At 42.8% G+C, this 19,106-nt stretch overlaps 1 protein-coding gene across 4 annotated transcripts in view; it reads right to left on the bottom strand.

Annotated features, from left to right (window-relative positions):
- Positions 1 to 9,449, bottom strand: part of fat1a (FAT atypical cadherin 1a) — an 87,158-nt gene extending 77,709 nt beyond the window's left edge. For all 4 annotated transcript variants that reach the window (XM_061828898.1, XM_061828899.1, XM_061828900.1 and 1 more), the window contains exon 1: positions 9,383 to 9,449. In XM_061828898.1, coding sequence (XP_061684882.1) covers positions 9,383 to 9,437 — 55 coding nt within the window. In that variant the 5' untranslated portion in view covers positions 9,438 to 9,449. The remainder of the gene's footprint in view (positions 1 to 9,382) is intronic.
- Between the last annotated feature and the right edge of the window lie 9,657 nt (positions 9,450 to 19,106).

Raw genomic sequence — 19,106 nt, 5'->3', positions numbered from 1 at the left:
ACAGATGCAAAAAAATCTTGAATTTTTTGTTCGAAAACCGATTTGTTCAAAAATGGGGACGTTCGAGAACCGAGGCTTTACGGGACCTTTTTTTTGTTTTTGTTCGTCGGAATCGATAGGCGTTTAGGGGTTCTCTATGTAATGCATCTCGCTAGACGCAGTAGCAATTGTAGCCGTGTCCTGTCTGAAGTTGAACAGAAAGGATAATCTGGTTTTAACCGGCCATTTTGGATGAATTCTAGGACTTGTACTTTTGGCTCCGACACTAGTTTCACCAAATCGGCTCAAAATGAGGTATACAAGTTTATTATAACAGGACACCCAAAAAGGTCTCAAGGACACATGCCTAAAACTGAGCAGGATCTTGGCTATTTGATTTAAAACAATAATTTTCAGGGAGACACATCAATGAACTCCGATTAGGGAATTCATCCAAATATGATCTGAGCATGAATATCCTGACCGAGACCAGCGATGCCTGATCAACTGCGCCTGGAAACGGTTTTACATGCAGAACAATTAAATGCTCCTCCACTAGACGGCAGAAGTTCCATTCAACCTGCGTATACACCGGCTGACATTCCTACAACTGAATTTTAGTTTTGTGCTCGACCAAACAGGCCCAGATTTCACACTGAGAAAATACATTGAGACGATATCATCATCCACACAAAAAAGAAAGAAAGAAAAAAAAAATGTTTTTATGCTCAGTGCTCCAAACAAAGCAGACAAATTCCTTGTGTTTCTGACATCCATGCATTTTCTGAGCCGCTTATACTCACAAGGGTACACCCTCAACTGGTTGCCAGACAATCGCAGACAGACAACAGTCGCACTCACAATCACACCTAGGGGCAATTTAGAGTGTCCAATTAATGTTGCATGTTTTTGGGACGTGGGAGGAAACTGGAGTGCCCACCCGGAGGAAAGCCACGCAGGCACGGGGAAAACGTGCAAACTCCGCACAAGCTGGGCCGGGATTAGAATCCCGGTCCTCAGAACTGTGAGGCCAACGCTCCAACCAGTTGCGCCACCGTTCCGCCCCTTTCGGACACACTTAAAGATGATTCCGATTCTGATCCTTGACGGATGGGCAAAACGAAAAAAAAAAAAGGTCTTTTCACCAACAGTGGTGTCAAATTTTGACAATCAGTGGGAGGATCCGTTGTTTTGTTTGTTTGTTCTACTAACGGATACACCAAGAATGCTACGTGTGAAAGTGCCGCAAGGTCCCAAATGCTTGAAAATCTCTTCCGTGTACCATTTCTAAACATAAAAAAAAGGCGGACTAGGGTTCTAATTTCATTATTCAAAATAAAACTTTTACCACCAATGCTTTCTGTGCATGCATTCGAGCTATCCGTCCATCAATTTTGTTTGCCGCTCATCCTCACGAGGTTCACGGGGGGAGCGCCGGAGCCTATCCCAGCTGTGTACGGGCAGGAGGCGGGGTACACTCTGAACTGGTCGCCCGCCAATCGCAGGGCGCATCGAGACAAACAGTCGCACTCACAATCTCAATTTAGAATGTCCAATTAATGCATTTGAACTCAAATATGACAATTCCATAAAATTTCCACCTGAATGCTGTGCGGAAATCCCACTTCCGTCAGCAATGGGAACTTTTTCAAAACGGTGTGACGTGTGCAGTTCCAAGTTATCACATCATTTACAGCCTGGTGACTCGTTAACTCGTTTTTTTTTTTTTTTTTTGCATGCATGCATGCACGCGCGTCACGAGCGCACGCCACAAATTGCCCATAAACCACTTTTCGTATTTTCATGCAAATATATTCAATTTCTCAAACGCATTCCTATGTAACCATCAGATATGCCACGAGAATAGCGGAATGTCTTTATCTCCCTGTCCCCGTGCGGTCATAAAAGTAATTCCCCGACATATTGAAAATAAATAAATAAATTACATCTGAGATATATTCCGGGGGCAAAGAATATTTACAAGTGTGCGCGTGTTGATTTCTCGCGTAGTTGTAATCAGTGTTCACCTTGAATGTGCAACCCACACAGCCTGCAGGTACAAAAGAACCATCTGCTGCTCGTGGGCGACCATTGTGAGGGAATCAGAAAGAAGTTTAAAGAAGCTTCAGTTCAAACGAGGAGATACGCGGTGGCCGGAAAGGACGCCAATCGTTTGAAATATGTTTTTGGGGGGAGGAAAGTGAACTGCTTGAAGAAGAATTTTTTTTTTTTTTTTTTTAAAGTATTTTGAATTCCCATCCCCCAACTCCAAACATCCACCTCATGCGGGAGAGGAATTCTTTCCGAACGCACGGAGACGGGGGGGGGGGGGGACGGGACAAAACGAGCTCTTATTCAAACAATGCACGCGAAAAATCCCACGCCCTACTTTTACAACTAAATTGACTTTGGGCGAAGGCTTCGTCTCAACTCCACGGGCGACGTGAATCCGTTCGGAAAATCCTAAAAAAAAAAAAAAACTTTTCCGCACTTTTACTTGCGCGAAAAAGCACCGAGAGAACAACAAACAACAAGAAAAGGGAAGAAAAAAAAGATTTCACGTACCTTTTAAAAATGTATTTCCCCCCCCCCCCCCTCCTAAAAAAAAAAAAGAGGATTAATCCCGAAGTTTGGGAGGTTTGCTGTGTACTTTAGGTAGTCCAAATGTCGGCATGGTGGTACGCGGAGCTCCCGCTAGCTCGCCGAGCCCCCATCTGGCGACTGAGTCCCGGTCGCGGATCCTCCGCGCGGTCGCTGACTCGCCACACTAGCGCCCCCCCCCTCCGATCCCTCCCCCTTCCTCTTCCACCTCACGACTTTCCCTCGCCGCCTCCGCCGCGCACTATACACGCCAGGGGAGGTATCAATCCGCGCTGCGCAGGCTCTGGAACTACTTCCACGTTGGCAACAAGTGAAGAAATCGAATGATACGATTTTATTCAGTTGATTTTTTTTTTTACATTTACATGTATTTATATGTTGCTATCATTTTAAAGTATATATTTAATTCTTTAAAAATATATATTTTATTTTTTTTTTCACCTCGTTGCCGTTTTCTTCACTCCAGCATGGGTGTCAAACTCTGACTGAAACCATCAAAATCTTTCACTGCCTCATCATATTTACACATGAAATTTATGAACTACTTTTGGAATCAGAAATCAAGTCCAGTTGCAGTACACATCTTGGTTTTATTTTGACCCTGGTTAAATTTTAATACAGTAGTACTTGACATGTCAAAATGAGCTGAAAATGGTATCAAGTTGTGCTTTTATTTATTTTTTTTTAATATAGTGTAATTTTTTTTGTGTGTGTTGTTGTTGGCGGTAGTCTGTATTTTGCAGTAAATGAAAAGAAAGGAAAAAAACATGCTTAATTATTCAATCCCCAACCACTTTTTTGTCATTTTAGACCAATTTTTGTCACGGGCCACATTTTACTTCCCCTCAGAGAGCCATTATGACCGTGAAACCGTCAAAATCTTTAACCGCCTCATCATATTTACACGTGAAATTTATGGACTAGTTTTGGAATGAGAAATCAAGCGCGCTGTCCAATTACAGTACACATCTTGGTTTTATTTTGACCCTAGTTAAATTTTGTTGTGTATATGTAATAACACGGCGAGCCAATTACACATTTATATGGTTTCAGTCAGGACACCCCCCCCCCCCAAGAGAAATCATAACTACAATGTGGCCCATGACAAAAATGAGTTTGACATCTCCGACGTAGAACAGCTGTCCTCATTTTATTCACTTAAACAAGTTCTCAAAAGAGCTATTACGTGCATGATAAGACTTGGACAACACATTTCCCCAAATAATTGTTAACACCCCCCCCCCTCAAAAAAAATGGCATTTGATGTTCATATTTCATGTAAATTGACTGAATTGATTGAATGATTTAAGACAGTATAAAATGGATAATGGACAAAAAACTTTAACAATGGTTAATGTTAGGAAACTGAAAACAGCCATCACGAAAAATTTATGTGACCATCTTTTCAACATCTGAAAATATTAGAACGATCACCCCAATATTTTAGTTGTTTACAGATTTCCTCTCCACAGCCGCTCAGTCGAGAAAAAGCCAAAAGGTCCCTTTCCATTTTTTTTTTTATGGTTTTCAATGTCATTCAAATGGGCTTGCAAGATAATTTGGATTGGAAAATGCCCAGAATGTCCTTTTTCAGAAAGACGCTTCTGGGTGATCCATCGCTAAAATGTTTTTTAATGGGCTGATATGCATATTACAATGCTTTGTTTTATTTATTTTTTTTTTTTTGCATGAAACAAATAAGAATGAAACATTCTAGTTTGTATGTCCTTGTCCGTTAAACATAGGAGAACGTTTTCTACATTGAAAATAGTGGAAGATAGCCGTTAACAGTGCAATTTTTTGTTTTTTTTTTAATGCAGACACTTTATCAGGATGCCCTTGAACATATTAAAAAGCCCACACCTGCTGCTTGAGTAATGACTCTAACCTCACACATTCCTCACTTGTATTATCACAACTGCACAACTCAATGCGTATATATATATATATATATATATATATATTTTTTTTTTTTTTTTCATATGCGGGCCTACCTCTACTGCTGTGTTAAATCCATCCGAAACATAATAAGCAATAAGCACACCACATGTGTTAAATGTGACATTATGGATTTTTTTTTTCACAATTTAAAACAGCTCACAGTATTTTGCCGACATGTCTCTTTGCACTCGTTTTTGTTTTTCAGGATTAGAGGGGGGCGGCACAGTGGCGCAGCTGGTAAAGCGTTGGCCTCACAGTTCTAAGGACTTGGGTTCGATCCTGGCCCCCACCTGTGTGGAGTTTGCATGTTCTCCCCGTGCCTGTGTGGGTTTTCTCCGGGCGCTCCGGTTTCCTCCCACATCCCAAAAAACTTGCAACATTCAGTCTAAATTGCCCCTAGGTGAGATTGCGGCTGTTTGTCTCCATGTGCCCTGCGATTGGCTGGCAACCAGTTCAGGGTGTACCCCACCCGCCTCCTGCCCGTTGACAGCTGGGATAGGCTCCGGCACTCCCCGCGACCCTCGTGAGGATAAGCGGCAAAGAAAATGGATGGACGGATGAATGGATTAGAGGGGGCAGTCTTGTCTCAGGCAACCCGCTCAGCTGCCGGCAACTAATAAAAACCGAGAGTGTCAAGAAAAATAAAAATCTTTTCACTCGCAGAAGCAGAACTTCATCAACGTGTCAACAAATTTGCAGAACATTTGAATACTTGCCGCTAATCACAAGTCATCTACTGCTTCTTTTGTTCATCAATTAAATTTTTTAATGCGCACTCGCGAGGACTCCAGAGGCCCGACTATTTGTACACAAGTCGTTAAGAAGTCATACTTTGACAAAATGCCCCATTTAAGTTCCTCCACGCCTCCCCGAAACTGCTCCTGTCGCTGGCACAATAAATACGCCATGCGCCATCTGCCAACGTCAACGTTCGACTTAGAAACATTTGAGGAAAACAGATCGCAAAAATGCTTCGGCTCTTGGTTCATTTCACACTTGATGGTCGGGCAGACGCGAGCTATTTGCATACAAGATATTAAAAATTAAGTGTATATAATATAGAGTTGGCGGCACGGTGGGTCAGCTGGTAAAGCGTCGGAATCACAGTTCCGAGGACCAGGGTTCAATCCGAGACCCGCCTGTGTGGAGTATGCATGTTCTCCCCGTACCTGCGTGGCTTTTCTCCGGGCACTCTGGTTTCCTCCCACATCCCAAAAACATGCAACATTAATTGGACACTAAATTGCCCCAAGGTGTGATTGTGAGTGCGACCGTTTGTCTCTATGTGCCCTGCAATTGGCTGGCAACCAGTTCAGGGAGTACCCTGCCTCCTGTTCGATGACATCTGAAAGGGCTCCAGAACTCCCCGCCACCTTCGTGAGGATAAGCGGCAAAGAAAATGGATGGATGGATAATATAGAGCTGCCTTGTGATACGAGCTTAATTTAACCTATGACCATTCTCACTGATCTCAAAATATATTTCCCTATTAAAATGAACGGAAAAGCAATGAAGTCCTCAAAAAGCACAGGCAAAAAAATGTTTTTTAAAAAAAAGAATACAAGCAGCAATCTTTTGTAAAATATAGTCCATCAATCCATCCATTATCTGAGGTGCTTATCCTCACAAGGGTCGCGGGGGAGTGCTGGGGCCTATCCGAGCTGCGTTCGGGCAGGAGGCGCGGTGCACCCTGAACTGGTTGCCAGCCAATCGCCGTAAAATATAGTCATAAAAAGACAACGGAAGAGAATGTAAAGATATTAACCAGTTTGATGATGTGCAATCACTTTAAAAGTATTTCACACACGTCAAGGATTCATCTGCACGCCTGTACCGATAAATGCACCGTCTGCGTGTAAGTTCCACTCTCTCTCTCTCTCTCGCTCTCTCTCAACCCCCCCCCCCCCCCACAGACACACCTTCTTCCAGGAAGGCGGTGTGTGCGTCTTGCCAACTACGCTGTTCTTGTTTTATGTTTACTTTTTAAGTAACCTCCAACTGGTAGTGACACTGTTCAGCTTGAAGTCTCTCTTTTTTTTTTTTTTTTTTTTAAAGAATATTTACTGATGATATGAGGCAAGGCAGCACGGTAGTGTCACGTCCCATCGGAACGAGAGTACGACCCAAATGCAGGACTCGGACGATGCAAGGTAGTTCAAGGAGAAATGTTTATTATATGCCGAGGTCGGGGATCGAGCAGGCAGTCCGGTGCAGCAGCGGTAGTTGGGAGCAGGTGAGCGGGCAGGCAGGAGTCGGTACGCAGGAGAACGATCAAAGCGGGCAGAAGTATCAAAGGAGTCAGGCTTACAAGGTTGGTCGGAGAACGGGCGAAGGTCGGTACGCACGGGTTGTCGATCAGGGATCCCGGAGCACTCGAACGGGACATGAAGCTCAAGGAACTCGCGCCCACCACTCGTCATCGGGGTGATATAAATACCCGGACTAATCAGCCCGCGTGAGACGCAGGTGTGCGCCTCAATTCTGCGCACCCGCACAGCTCGTGCTGGAGCGGCAGGATCATGACAGGTAGTACAGTTGGAAAGCGTTGGCCTCACATCCATGTGGTCCCGGGTTCGATCCCGGCTCCTTGCCTATGTGGAGTTTGGATGTCCTCCCCGTGCCTGTGTCCCAAAAAACATGCAACATTCACCGGACACTCTAAATTGCCCCTCGGTGTGATTGTGAGTGCGACTGTTTGTCTCTACGTGCTCTGGGATTGGCTGGCGATCAGTTCAAGGTGTACTGCGCCTCCTGCCTGTTGACAGCTGACCCTTGTGAGGATAAGCGGCAAAGAAAATGGATATATGAGGCTAAGTGCTAGACGGTCAAGGTGTCAACTTGCATCTCCAGTTTGGCTTCACGAGTCAAAGAAAAAAACTCAGCCCATGGCCAGCTCGTATCTCGGAATCCTCGGAAGTCTTTTCACTCGTATCTCAAGGCGGCATTTTTTTTTTTTTTATCGCTTTCCAGTTACTCGACACCTTCCTCAAAGCTTTGCTGCTTCTGGCATATTGCGTATACTTTTCTACATCTGCCAATGTCGTCATTCAACACACACACACGCGCGCGCAGATTGAGTACGACGCCACGCTGCGAAGTGGCCGGCAAAAAAAAAAAAAAAAAAAAAAAATGCCCAGGCTGCCTGGAGCCGGCGGTCTGGCGTGAGAAGGTGGGCCGCCTCGTGTCTATTCAGCGGGGGCTCATTAAAATCACATTTGCCCACAGGCTGAGCCAACCAAAAAAAAAAAGACCTGTGGGCTTTGTGCGCACGCATATGTGGGAGAATTATTGAGCTTGAGAAGGGAGGAGGGGTGCGACAGAGGAGTTCGGGGGGGGGGGCATTCAATGTTTCATGTTCCTCCATCGCAATCTCAGTTCAGCCAGAGACAGCGTTGAGCTTTGCTTTGTGACCCCCACCACCACCACCACAACCAACCTTCCCTTCTGATCCGCCTGGAAAGCTTTAATTGAATTCAGGTCAGGTGACGCCCGCGGCTGCTTCCTCGGCTTTGATCCCTACGAGTGTTTGCGTTCTTGGATGCTTGGGGTGTCACGTCCGGCTGCCTTATGGATCTCGTCGATGGACGCACGATGGATGGACGTGCAGGCTTTTGAGACTGGAGGACCAAACCATCCCCCATCTCCTTTCACAGGAAGTGCTTTATTAACTTGTGACAGTCGGGGAGAAACACTTTCGTCCTGGGTGGCTTTTTTTGTTTACAAAATCTGGATGGCTCTTCTTTGTACAAAAAGAAGGGGGAACAAAACCCCCCACCGAGATTCAAGTGTTATTACAATAAAAATACCTTTTCACCGAATCTGCATTTTAAGAGGTGACTTTACCAAATAAATGGGACTACATTACGGCAAATTGCTTTGAAATGATTTGTATACAAACAGCCTCTGAAGTGCTTGCCGCGCGCTTCACTGGATCGTTGCGTAACGGAGCAGCTCATCGCGTCGAATGAAGACAGGGCCGCGTGCGTCACAGTGCATTCATTGTGCCGAAAAACGGGAGCCGTCAAGAGACCTGAAGGCGGCGGACGTGTTGCGGAACATCGCAAACGGTGTCGATTCTGTGGACAATCGTGTGGATCCCTTAACCAATCTCATATTCTTTTTATTTTCTTCATTTGCTCACGCTTTTTTGTTACCTAAATTCATGCTAAGAAGTTTGGTTTTTTTTTTTCTAAATCCAAGTTTTCTTGAATGTAGCACAGTTGTAAGTGGTGTCACTTGTTAGCCATCGGCCGCCATCTTGGTATTCCCAAAACGTGTGGAGGACACGGTTTACAGGTTGGATTATTCCTCAAAGTTTGGCATGTAGAATTCAAACTAGTCGTGTCAGCTTGACATTTTTGCAGTACCGGTAACATGAAGAATTTTTTATTTAACTTGGTAAGCCAAAAAAAGGCGAAGTGCAGAAGAAAGACAGAACACTGTGTGACTCGCAAGAAACCTTGCATATTACCTTGGGCCTGATTTCCCTGACATGTTAACGTTTCCCAAAATACGCGTTGAAGCATTATCATCGTAACATGGGAAAAAAATAAGCATGTTTTTGTTATAAAAACAGAGTTCTGTATTATGAAATTCATCAGAATTCTTTTTTTTTTTTTTTTAAACAGAAAATCTGTTGTTTTCTTGCTTATCTACTGATGAAGTTTGGGAAAATATTTACATTGCTTTTCCACAAAAAAAAACGTCAGCCTATAAAGGTGAAGCAGAGAGTGAATTGTGGACAACAACGACGACCGTGAACAAAACTTTGTTCATGTGAAATAAGATTATCAGAAATAAAAAAAAAAAAAACCTTTACAAACAAACTTTAACAGCGTCAAAGTAAATCTTTCTCACTTACCTGTGGAATGTTTTCTCACAGCCACGAAACTGGCTATTAACGCACAAGTCGGCATGGTTGTTTTGGGACTATCAAGATGGCGGACGGCGACTTCAGTTTTGGTGGCCAATTAGCCATCCAGTCTTTTTTTATTTTATTTTATTTTTTAAGATCTGTGGATCGAGGCACTTTCACGAGAAGTGTCACTTTCCCGGCGGATCGTGGAGATCCTGCAAACCGTCATCATATATATATATATATTTTTTTTTAAATTTTAAAATGGAAACTCGCTCAGCGGTTATCATGATCTGAAGCTACTTTTTTTGGGTGACATCTTTGTGGTCGCAACTAAATTTGTTTCTAAATCGTGCAGAGGGGCAACGGTGTAGTTTGCCAAATTTAAATTAGCGTAGAATTTCCGCTGCAGATTTAATTTCGTTGGCATCTTGAGTTGCCTCAGCCTGCAGTGTTTCTCATATGCTGTCCTTTATTTATTTTTTTTTCCCAAAGGAAAGGTGGTAGAATCCTGATCCATTATTTAGACGTTTACCGCCCCCCAATAAAAATCAATAGGAACTGTATCTTTTTGCAGATAAGAGGACTTTATTGAGAGATCCTGGTAGGTGGCTTTGTCTGGGCATGTTGAGTGAGTTATGCCCTGATCTTCACGGTGACTAATGTCTTGAGCTTAAGGACCCCCCCCTCGCCCCCCAAGCTCCTATGCAACCTGAAACCAGAGATCAGCAAAAGACAGATGACTTGTCTTGCCCACGCAGCGAGGTCTACGCAGCTCTCTCGGTTCTAAGGTTCCACACTGCAGCCGGATTTTAACTGTAAGATAAAGAGGGATCGGATTTGAATAATATAATATCACGAATATTCTGGACCTGCCGGAGCGGATGTCGAAAGAACAGTTCATTATAAGGATTCGGAAGAGTATACGCGAAGCTATCTTGCAAGTGCGCTCTTATGCTTGTCAGACAATTCCGTGTGACACTCCAGCGCCGAGGCCAGTTTAAAGAAAACAACACGCGGGTAATTTATGGAAAATAACAAAGAATTCAAAAGCGTCCCCCCACCACGGTATGCTGGAGACAAACAGCTGCGCTCGGAAAGTCTTCTGCTGCCTGCAGCAAAAAGCAGGAGATTACAAAAGCTAAGCTGCCTACCTCTCGCTGGCGGAAGCTCACCTAATTACCAAAATAAATGACAAATAAATACACAGTCCTGTGGAGCAACCTGTTTGGAGACTTCACGTAATTGCCTCCACCACCCTCCCCTCTGCTCACGACCACAATCGGAAAAGAAATTGTCTTCAATAGACACGTGCGCTTTGTTTTGCATGCAAAGTGAGCCCGAACCTTGGGAACTTGACTACGACGCAGAAAACTAGGGAAAGGGTTATGGAGCTCCACAAACAGGTTTACATTACTTGCAATAGTTTCCCCTTTTTAATTATAAAAATGTTGTATATTTAGGTGGGCGGGAAAATATAGTACAACAATTGTCGCGGTGTTTGGAACATCATAGTAGAATCTTATTAAAATTTAGTTCAGAAAAATAACTCCTCTCTGGCTCCATCATTTCCTCTAATCCATCCATCCATCCATCCATCCATATTTTTAGCCGCTTATCCTCACAAGAGTCTCGGGAGTGCTGGAGCCTACCCCAGCTGTCAACAGGCAGGAGGCGGGGTACACCCTCAACTGGTTGCCGCCCAATCGCAGGGTACATAGAGACAAACAGCCACACTCACAATCACACCTAGGGGCAATTTAGAGTGTCCAATAAATGTTGCATGTTTTTGGAATTTGCGAGGGAAACCGGAGGGCCCGGAGAAAATCCACGCAGGCAGGGGGAGAACATCCAAACTCCACACAGGGAGGGTTGGGATTGAACCCGGGTCCTCAGCACTGTGAAACCAATTCTTTCCATCTGATCCACCATGTCGCTGCCTTTAATCTAATTATTATTATTATTATTTTTTTTTATAACTGGGAACAGTAGAACAAGAATAGTCAATCAGAGTGTGTAATTACAGGAGGCCACCGTTCACACGAAGGCGCATGGAAATGTGCCACAGCCTCTTGTAGTGTCTTTGCCACATTATTGAGCTCCATTTGGAGATTAAAATTTGAAATAATAAATGTACCTTGTACTTCAAATCAGAGGTAAAGATATATCATGTTGGACACCTTGGTGGACAGCTATACACACACACCTGCACAGTTGAGTTTGGAAAACAACCCTGGATATCACATGTTGTTCATATGTTGAACCAACCCCAAGGTGGAACCTGTGGCAGATGCAGGCGAACGGAACTCGGCAGTCCTTTTCCAAAAAAAAAAAAAAAAAAAAAGCTGGGAAAGGTGGTAAAATAAAATGGAGGAATGCTCATCAAACACCTGTTTGGAACGTCCCACCGGGGAACAGGCTAATTGAGAACAGGCGGGGGCCGCGACTGGGTAGAAAAGGAGCTTCCCTGAATTGCTCAGCCATTCACAAGCGTGTGACAAAATAGTCAAACTGTTTAAGGACAATGCTCCCCAGCGAACAGTTGGAAGGAATTTAGGGATTTCATAAAAAATCATCAAAAGGTTCAGAGAATCTGGAGAAATCACCGCATGTAAGCTGCGAGGCCAAAAACCAACATTAAATACCCGTGACCTTCGATCCCTCAGACAGCACTACATCAAAAACCGACATCAATGTGTTAAAAATATCACAACATGGCAGGAACACTTAAGAAAACCAATGTCCAGTAAATACACTTCAGCGCTTTGTCCACAAGTGCAATTTAAAACTCGACTATGCAAAGCAAAAGCCATTTATCAACAACACACAGAAACGCCGCCGGCATCTCTGGGCCCGAGCTCATCCAAGATAGAGTGATGAAAAGTGGAAAAATGTTCTGTGGTCTGATGAGTCCTTCCATGCATTTTCTTTTCCGCTTATCCTCACAAGCGTCGCGGGAATGCTGGAGCCGAACCCAGCTGTCAACGGGTGGGAGGCGGGGTACACCCTGAACTGGTTGCCAGCCAATCGCAGGGCACATGGAAACAAACAACAGTTGCACTTACTATCACACCTTGGGGCAATTTCCGTTTTTTTTCACCAAGATGCCCCAGGTCTAGAGACGTGGGTAGGAACGCACCAGGATTAGGGACCGTCCCGAGAAGCTGGATGAAAACTTTTCTACCGCCTCTTCCTCTTTGTGGAAAACATTCTTAGGGCAAGTTTTTGGAGAAAAAAGTTACATTTTTTTAGAGGGAAAAAGTAGTCATCTTGCATGAATTTTACTAAGTTTCTTTTTTTTTTCAATAAAAAAAATCTTTCAGGGGAGGAGTTTCTTTTTCTTTTTTTTACCACCCCACCCCCACAAAAAAAATATTTATTTAGTTAGTTTATCTTTGTAGTGTGTACATTTTTTTCTGGAATAATAACAGTAATAACTGCAGTTTTGAGCGTGTGAAGTCAATTATTGACAATAATTGTTTATCTTTCAAGAATAGAGAAGTACTTGAGGAAAAAAGAAAAAAAAAAAGCCCCAAAAAACATCGAGCTGTCCCAGATCTCGGGTTGTTGGTGGTGCACCCCCCAATGAGCAACACCAGAATTTAACACGTACGTGAGCTGGACAAAGACCCCCTAAAATAGAAGCTCCAGAACATAAGTGCCGCATAAGAATAAGCCCGTCTGGGACTAAATTGCTCCGTCGTTAAAAAAAAAAAAAAAAACTATTTAGTGGCGCGTGCACAGATGGCAACCGAAATTGATGCCAGAACGCGGCGAATAAGCGCCATTTTCAATAATCTTTTTTTTGTTTGTTTTTGTTTTTTTTCTTAGCGAGAAGGATAACAGAAGCGCGGCGCCACTTTGAAGGTCACCGGCGGTGTTTGCATTGCCGCCTGAAATTTAGATGAGATCAATGATGCGCCCAAATTCATAAATGAAAGACAGACCGCAAGGAGAACAGGGGGAGGCAGTCAAAGTAATCCCAGTAGTTTAACTTTGTTCCCCCCCTTCTATCTTTTTAGTTGTTAATATTATTATTATTTTTTAACTCACTCCCAATCACCTCCAGTTTTCCGCTGCCCAAGGGAGAGTCTCGACGAGCCCGTAATTATTGACTGGCTGGTTGCCGGCAGGAGGGGAAACGTCCATATAATGACTGGTCACCATATGCAATGGAGTCCGCTGATGGAGAAGAGGAAAAAATTACCAATATCCAGCCATCCATTTTCTTAGCCGCTTATCCTCACAAGGGTCACGGGAGTGACAGAGCCAATCCCGGCTCTCATCGGGCAGTAGGCGGGATACACTCTGAACTGGTTGCCAGCCAATCCCACGGCACATAGAGAGAGACAAACAGTCACACTCACAATCACACCGTGGGGCAATTGAGAGTGTCCAATTAATGTCGCATGTTTTTGGGATGTGGGAGGAAACCGGAGTGCCCGGAGAAAAGCCACGCAGGTACAGGGAGAACGTGCAAACTCCAAACAGAGAGGGATGAGATTGAACCCGAGTCCTCAGAACCGTGAGGCCAACGCTTTACCAGCTGAGCCACCGTGTCACCTCTACCAATATCAACAATAGTAAAATCAACAATGAAGATCAATTTTTTCAAGAATAATTCCCTTTTTTAAAAAAAATGCAAATTTATTTCAATTAAAACATTTCTTCTAGAAAAAAAATGTCTAATATTTAGAAAAAAAAGGCAGATTTTTTTAAAATAAATTATTATGAAGAAAAGCAGTCTATATAATCCCGCCAAAATGAAGCAGCATTTTTACTGGAACAAATGTATATTTTTAAAAAAAATTATCTAATAAAGTTTTAATCTTGATAGCTCTAAAAATAAAACTTTGATTTGTTTCCTTCAAATGATGTTGCAATAAAAGTGAGCGATTCTGGGAAATTGTCAGATTCAAAAAAATTTTGATGTATTTGAAAAAATGGTCTTCTGACAATAAATTCAAATGGAAATAATTCTCATTTGCTTGTGAAAAATATTTTCTGACAAGAATAAGATTGTATTTTTGTCCAAGAAATTCAGTTTCTTTAAAAGAAAAAAAAAAGTCTCCTTTTGCTTTTGGCCAACTTTTAAAACTCACGTCGTCCGTCCTCTTTATAATAATAAGTGACAATATTCATAGCAGCTAAAAAAAAATCAGTCACTAATATCAGATGACTGTGTAAATTGTTGCTCTTTTGATTTATCGCTCCTGTTAAGACTGAGCCATCCTTTTAGAATTTTGGAAGCATCCCCCCCCCCCCCCCCAAAAAAAAACCAAAACAAAACAACAAAAAAACTCTTTTTAATGGCTGTTTTTTAAAGACCCCAAGGATTTTAAATGAGCAGCACACTGACATTGATATTTATGATGTAGTCTATTTCCCCAGTAGGCTCCCCTCCGTTGCTCTCATCTCTAATCCCACATAAATTGTGTCAGGATTATACACAAAAGGCACATTTTGGACATGGATTTTCATGGATGGATTAGCAAAGCCTTGTAATGGAGGCTCACCATTGTGGAGAAATGCCGGTCGTCGTAATGTGATGCCGTGCTCCGCTTCATGCCAGCGCGCATCACTCATCCGCCATTCGGGGGGGGGGGGGGGGGGCAGCGGCATCATTTCGCATTGTGATCAAAAAGTTGCGCCTTTTTACAATATCGGCTACAAACAGATGCCGTCGTTCGTGGACGCGTCTTTGAGACGCGGATACAGAGAAATTGGAGTGCTTTAAATTCCCCGACAACATCCCTGCCTTTCAATGTCTTCCCAAACACGTTTTTTCCCGTCAGTCAGAAAAGATGAAATTACAATCAAATCACTGACACTTTTGTGAGGATATGACATTAATGTATTACCCTCCAAATCTTAACAGATTTTTTTTTTTTTTTTTGGTAGGGGTAACACATCATTCTTTCTGGGGGAGAAGCAGATTTTTTTTCTTTTTTAGTATGTATAAAATGAGATATTTTGGGGGAAAAATATTTTCTGAAAAAAGGTGAGGGTTTTGGAAAAGAAAGTCGGATGATCTTTAAAAGAATAATTTCATAAACTTGGTCATTTTTGGGGGGAGAAAAGAAATAGGGGAAAAGTCTTAGTTTATTGGAAATATTGTAAAACAAGAAATACTTTCCATTGCGAACTCATGTTTTCTGTAATTCTTTGCAGGAATAATTTTTTTTCTGATAACATTTTTCTTCCCCAGAAGAATTTTAATTTTGGACAAGAAAGGGATAATGAAGTTTTTAATAAAACATTTTTACGTATGTAAATATTTTAGAAATAAAGTCAACAAAATAGCAAAGATCCATCCATTCATTTTTTTGAGGTGCTTATCCTCACAAAGGGTCGCGCGAGTGCTGGAGCTTATCCCAGCTGTCAACGGGCGGGAGGCGGGGTACACACTGAATTGGTTCCGAGGCAATCGCAGAAAAATACTCGGACTGAATCTTTTTGTTTGTCGCGGTATTTAGCAATAAAGAAGAGGAGGGAAGCGGAAGAAGAGGAACGCACAGAGCCTACAAATGAGTGTCGGGACGATGACAAGAAAAGCTCAGGAGTCGGTTGACATGGTCATTAGGAGAAAGGTTGATATATTGTGCATCCAAGAGAGCAGATGGAACGGTAGTCAGGCTGGAAGTTTAGGAGCAGGGTTTAAATTATTTTACTATGGAGCAGATGGGAAGAGAAATGGAGTCGGGGTTATTTGAAGGGAAGAGCTGGCTAAGAATGTCTTGGAGGTGAAAAGACTATCAGGTCGAGCGATGAGGCTGAAACTCAAAATTGAGGGTGTTGCAGACTTGGATGGTTCGGACATGTCCAGACACGAGAGAGTGAGGAATCGGTGGAAGGAGGAATGAGGATGGAGCTGTCAGGGAAGAGAGCGAGAGGAAAACCAAAGAGAAGGTTGACGGATGTTGTGAGGGAAGACATGAGGGCGGTTGGTGTTAGAGAGGTGACACGCCGTGGCGACACCTATCGGGACAAGCCGAAAGACAAGGAAGAAGAAGACTACCCTGAAACGAAAACGACAATCAGACATTTATATCAACAAGTCTTGACATTGCCGAGAACCGAGAACTGATAAGAGTCCTGAAGGACTTTGCATTTCGATGTCTTCCAAGCCGTATTTTATCTTTCTGCTCGTGAAATGGCGAAAATTGCAAGTAGCAGAGAGCGTTTAGTCCTTCAGATGCTTTCCAAGATGCCCGCCTTGCTCCTCAGCGCTAGACGTTGTACGAAAAACGAGCCAATCGCAGCGGTCTTGCGGCCATGTATCATGTATGACCGTTTGCTTATCTAATAGCGCTTGCTCAGATTTGGAGAGCTCGGGGGAACGGCCACAGGGGCCTCAACGCCGCCTCGCGATCTCTCAGATCTGAAGTCGAATCGCTCCCGGGATTGAAAAAAAGGAACCTTAAAGAAGCCCAAGCGGAGCTCGCGTGGAATATGTACGTGACGAGCATGAAGCGTCTACGTCCTTGTCACGCCAAAAGAAAAAAAGAGGTCGCTTAGTGTCGTATTTTTCATAATCGCCTCCTGTGGCTAACCGTCATGTTCGCGCGGTATGCTATTAAATGTGGAATGGGAGCTATTTTGTCGCCCCCCCCCCCCCAAAAAAAAAAAAAAAAAAAAAAATCCAAACAACAACTGCCTCCCTAAATCGTTAATGGAGGAGCCTAAAGCAGAAAGCGATTCCTCGCAAGGATTCCGCTGAGCGCAGTTGTCAAACGGCCGTCTGCGTGGCGAAGAAACGTGTCGTCCGTTGGAAGGGATTTGAGAAAGGCCTCGAGCTGAGTACGGTGGCGCCACTCTGGGATCAACACAAAGTCAGACAAGTGTCCGCTGTGCAAAAAAAATGGAACAAAATTGGGATAATACCTGAGAGTCAGGGTTAGCACATGGGCTAAATCTACGTGTCATAGCCACTTATCCTCACAAGGGTCGTGGGGATTGCTGGAGCCTATCCCATCTGTCAACGGGCAGGAGGCGGGGTACACCGTGAACTGGTCGCCAGCCAATCGCAGGGCACATCGGGACAAACAGTCACACTCACAATCACACCTAGGGGCAATTTAGAGTGTTCAATGAATGTTGCATGTTTTGGGGATGTTGGAGGAAACTGGAGTGCCGGAGAAAACCCACGCAGGCACGGGGAACACATGCAAACTCCACACAGGCAGGGCCGCGATCGAACCTGGGACCTCAGAACTGTGAGGCTAACGCATTCCAGCAGTCCCAAAGTTCCACCCGATATGATAACTGATATGACAAACAGCTGCACTCATAATCACACCAAGGGGCAATTTGGTGTTCAGTTAATGTTGTATGTTTTTGGGATGAGGGAGGAAAAAAAGTCCCCACCCGGAGAAAATCCACGCACAAACGGGGAGAACATGCTAACTCCACACATATCGGTCCGGGATCGAACACAGGACCTCAGAACTGTCAGGCCGATGCTTTCCAGCTGAGCTAAATATACACGTGTCATCTTAAGTGTCAAGTATCAACTTGCGCACTACGCATAAAATGCCTACAAAGGATTATACAAAATGGTTTTTTTCTTTCATTTTGTCTCAGTCTTAGGGAGCACCTAAAGGGACATTGAAAAAAAAAACTTGTTTCTCATTGTAATGAGTAAGTTTCTCATTGCAATGAATAAGTTTCTCATTGTCATGTGTAAGTTTGGAGAAATGTCTACCTATGGGTCGTAGCTTATTTACCTGCTAGCGAGCGGTAGCTTCCTCCGTTCAGGTAGCTGTAAACTACAACTTGCTTTGCGCATTTCAGCTGAGAGAACGGCAACAAAGGAGGACTTACTCCCTTTCCTCAAAACAAGGACTATACCTGACAGTGTTATCGATCAACTCAAAGAAGATAAGGTCAATATAACTGTCAACTTTTATCACACGAATATAGCAGTAAATAGTAGATAAGATGAAAATAGAACCGAACTAACTCCTGCATTGCCATTGTTGCGTAGAAATGCAAACTGAAATGAATAAAGGTCTTTTATACATGCACACATGCAATGGACTAGTTACTCATTACAATGAGAAACTTACTCATTACAATGAGAAACTTACTCATTACAATGACAAAGTTTCTCATTACAAGGAAAAACTTTCTCATTACAATGAGAAACAAGTTATTTTTGTTTTTCAATGTCCCTTTAGGGGCTCCATAGAGTCTTACAAAAAAAAGGTGTATTTTTTTTTTGTATATTCACTACAAGAAAAGTTCTGTTCATATATATATATATATATATATATATATATATATATATATATATATATATATTTTTTTTTTTTTTGGGGGGAGGTGGAATAAAATTCTTTCTATTTCCTGGAAGAAAAAGTTGCAATTTAACAAGAATTAAGTCATTTTTGTCAAAGGGAAAAAAATGGTGGATTATTATGAAACGTGGTATTTTAAAACTACTAATCTTATTCCATTTTTTGTGACAACAAAGGCAACCTTTTGTGATAAATATTTTTTGCTGATTTTTGGGGGGAGAAAATGTCATTTATTCCAGAAAGAAAATCATTTTTGTTTGTATTTCTTCTTAGAAGTGTTAAAATTTTCCAACACAACACAAGCAAAATAAATTATTTGGGAGTGAGGGTTTGTCCATTTTATTTCAGCAAATTGTCTTATTTTTTTTTTTTAAGAAAATGTTTTTTTTTATTATTAAAAGAAACACATCTTCATTTTTTTTCAGTTTTTA

The sequence above is a fragment of the Syngnathoides biaculeatus genome, chromosome 9 (genome assembly GCF_019802595.1).
Source record: "Syngnathoides biaculeatus isolate LvHL_M chromosome 9, ASM1980259v1, whole genome shotgun sequence".
In the NCBI taxonomy this organism is placed as follows: domain Eukaryota; kingdom Metazoa; phylum Chordata; class Actinopteri; order Syngnathiformes; family Syngnathidae; genus Syngnathoides; species Syngnathoides biaculeatus.
Note: the sequence above shows the minus strand (reverse complement) of the source record. Positions and strands in the feature narration are given on the sequence as shown.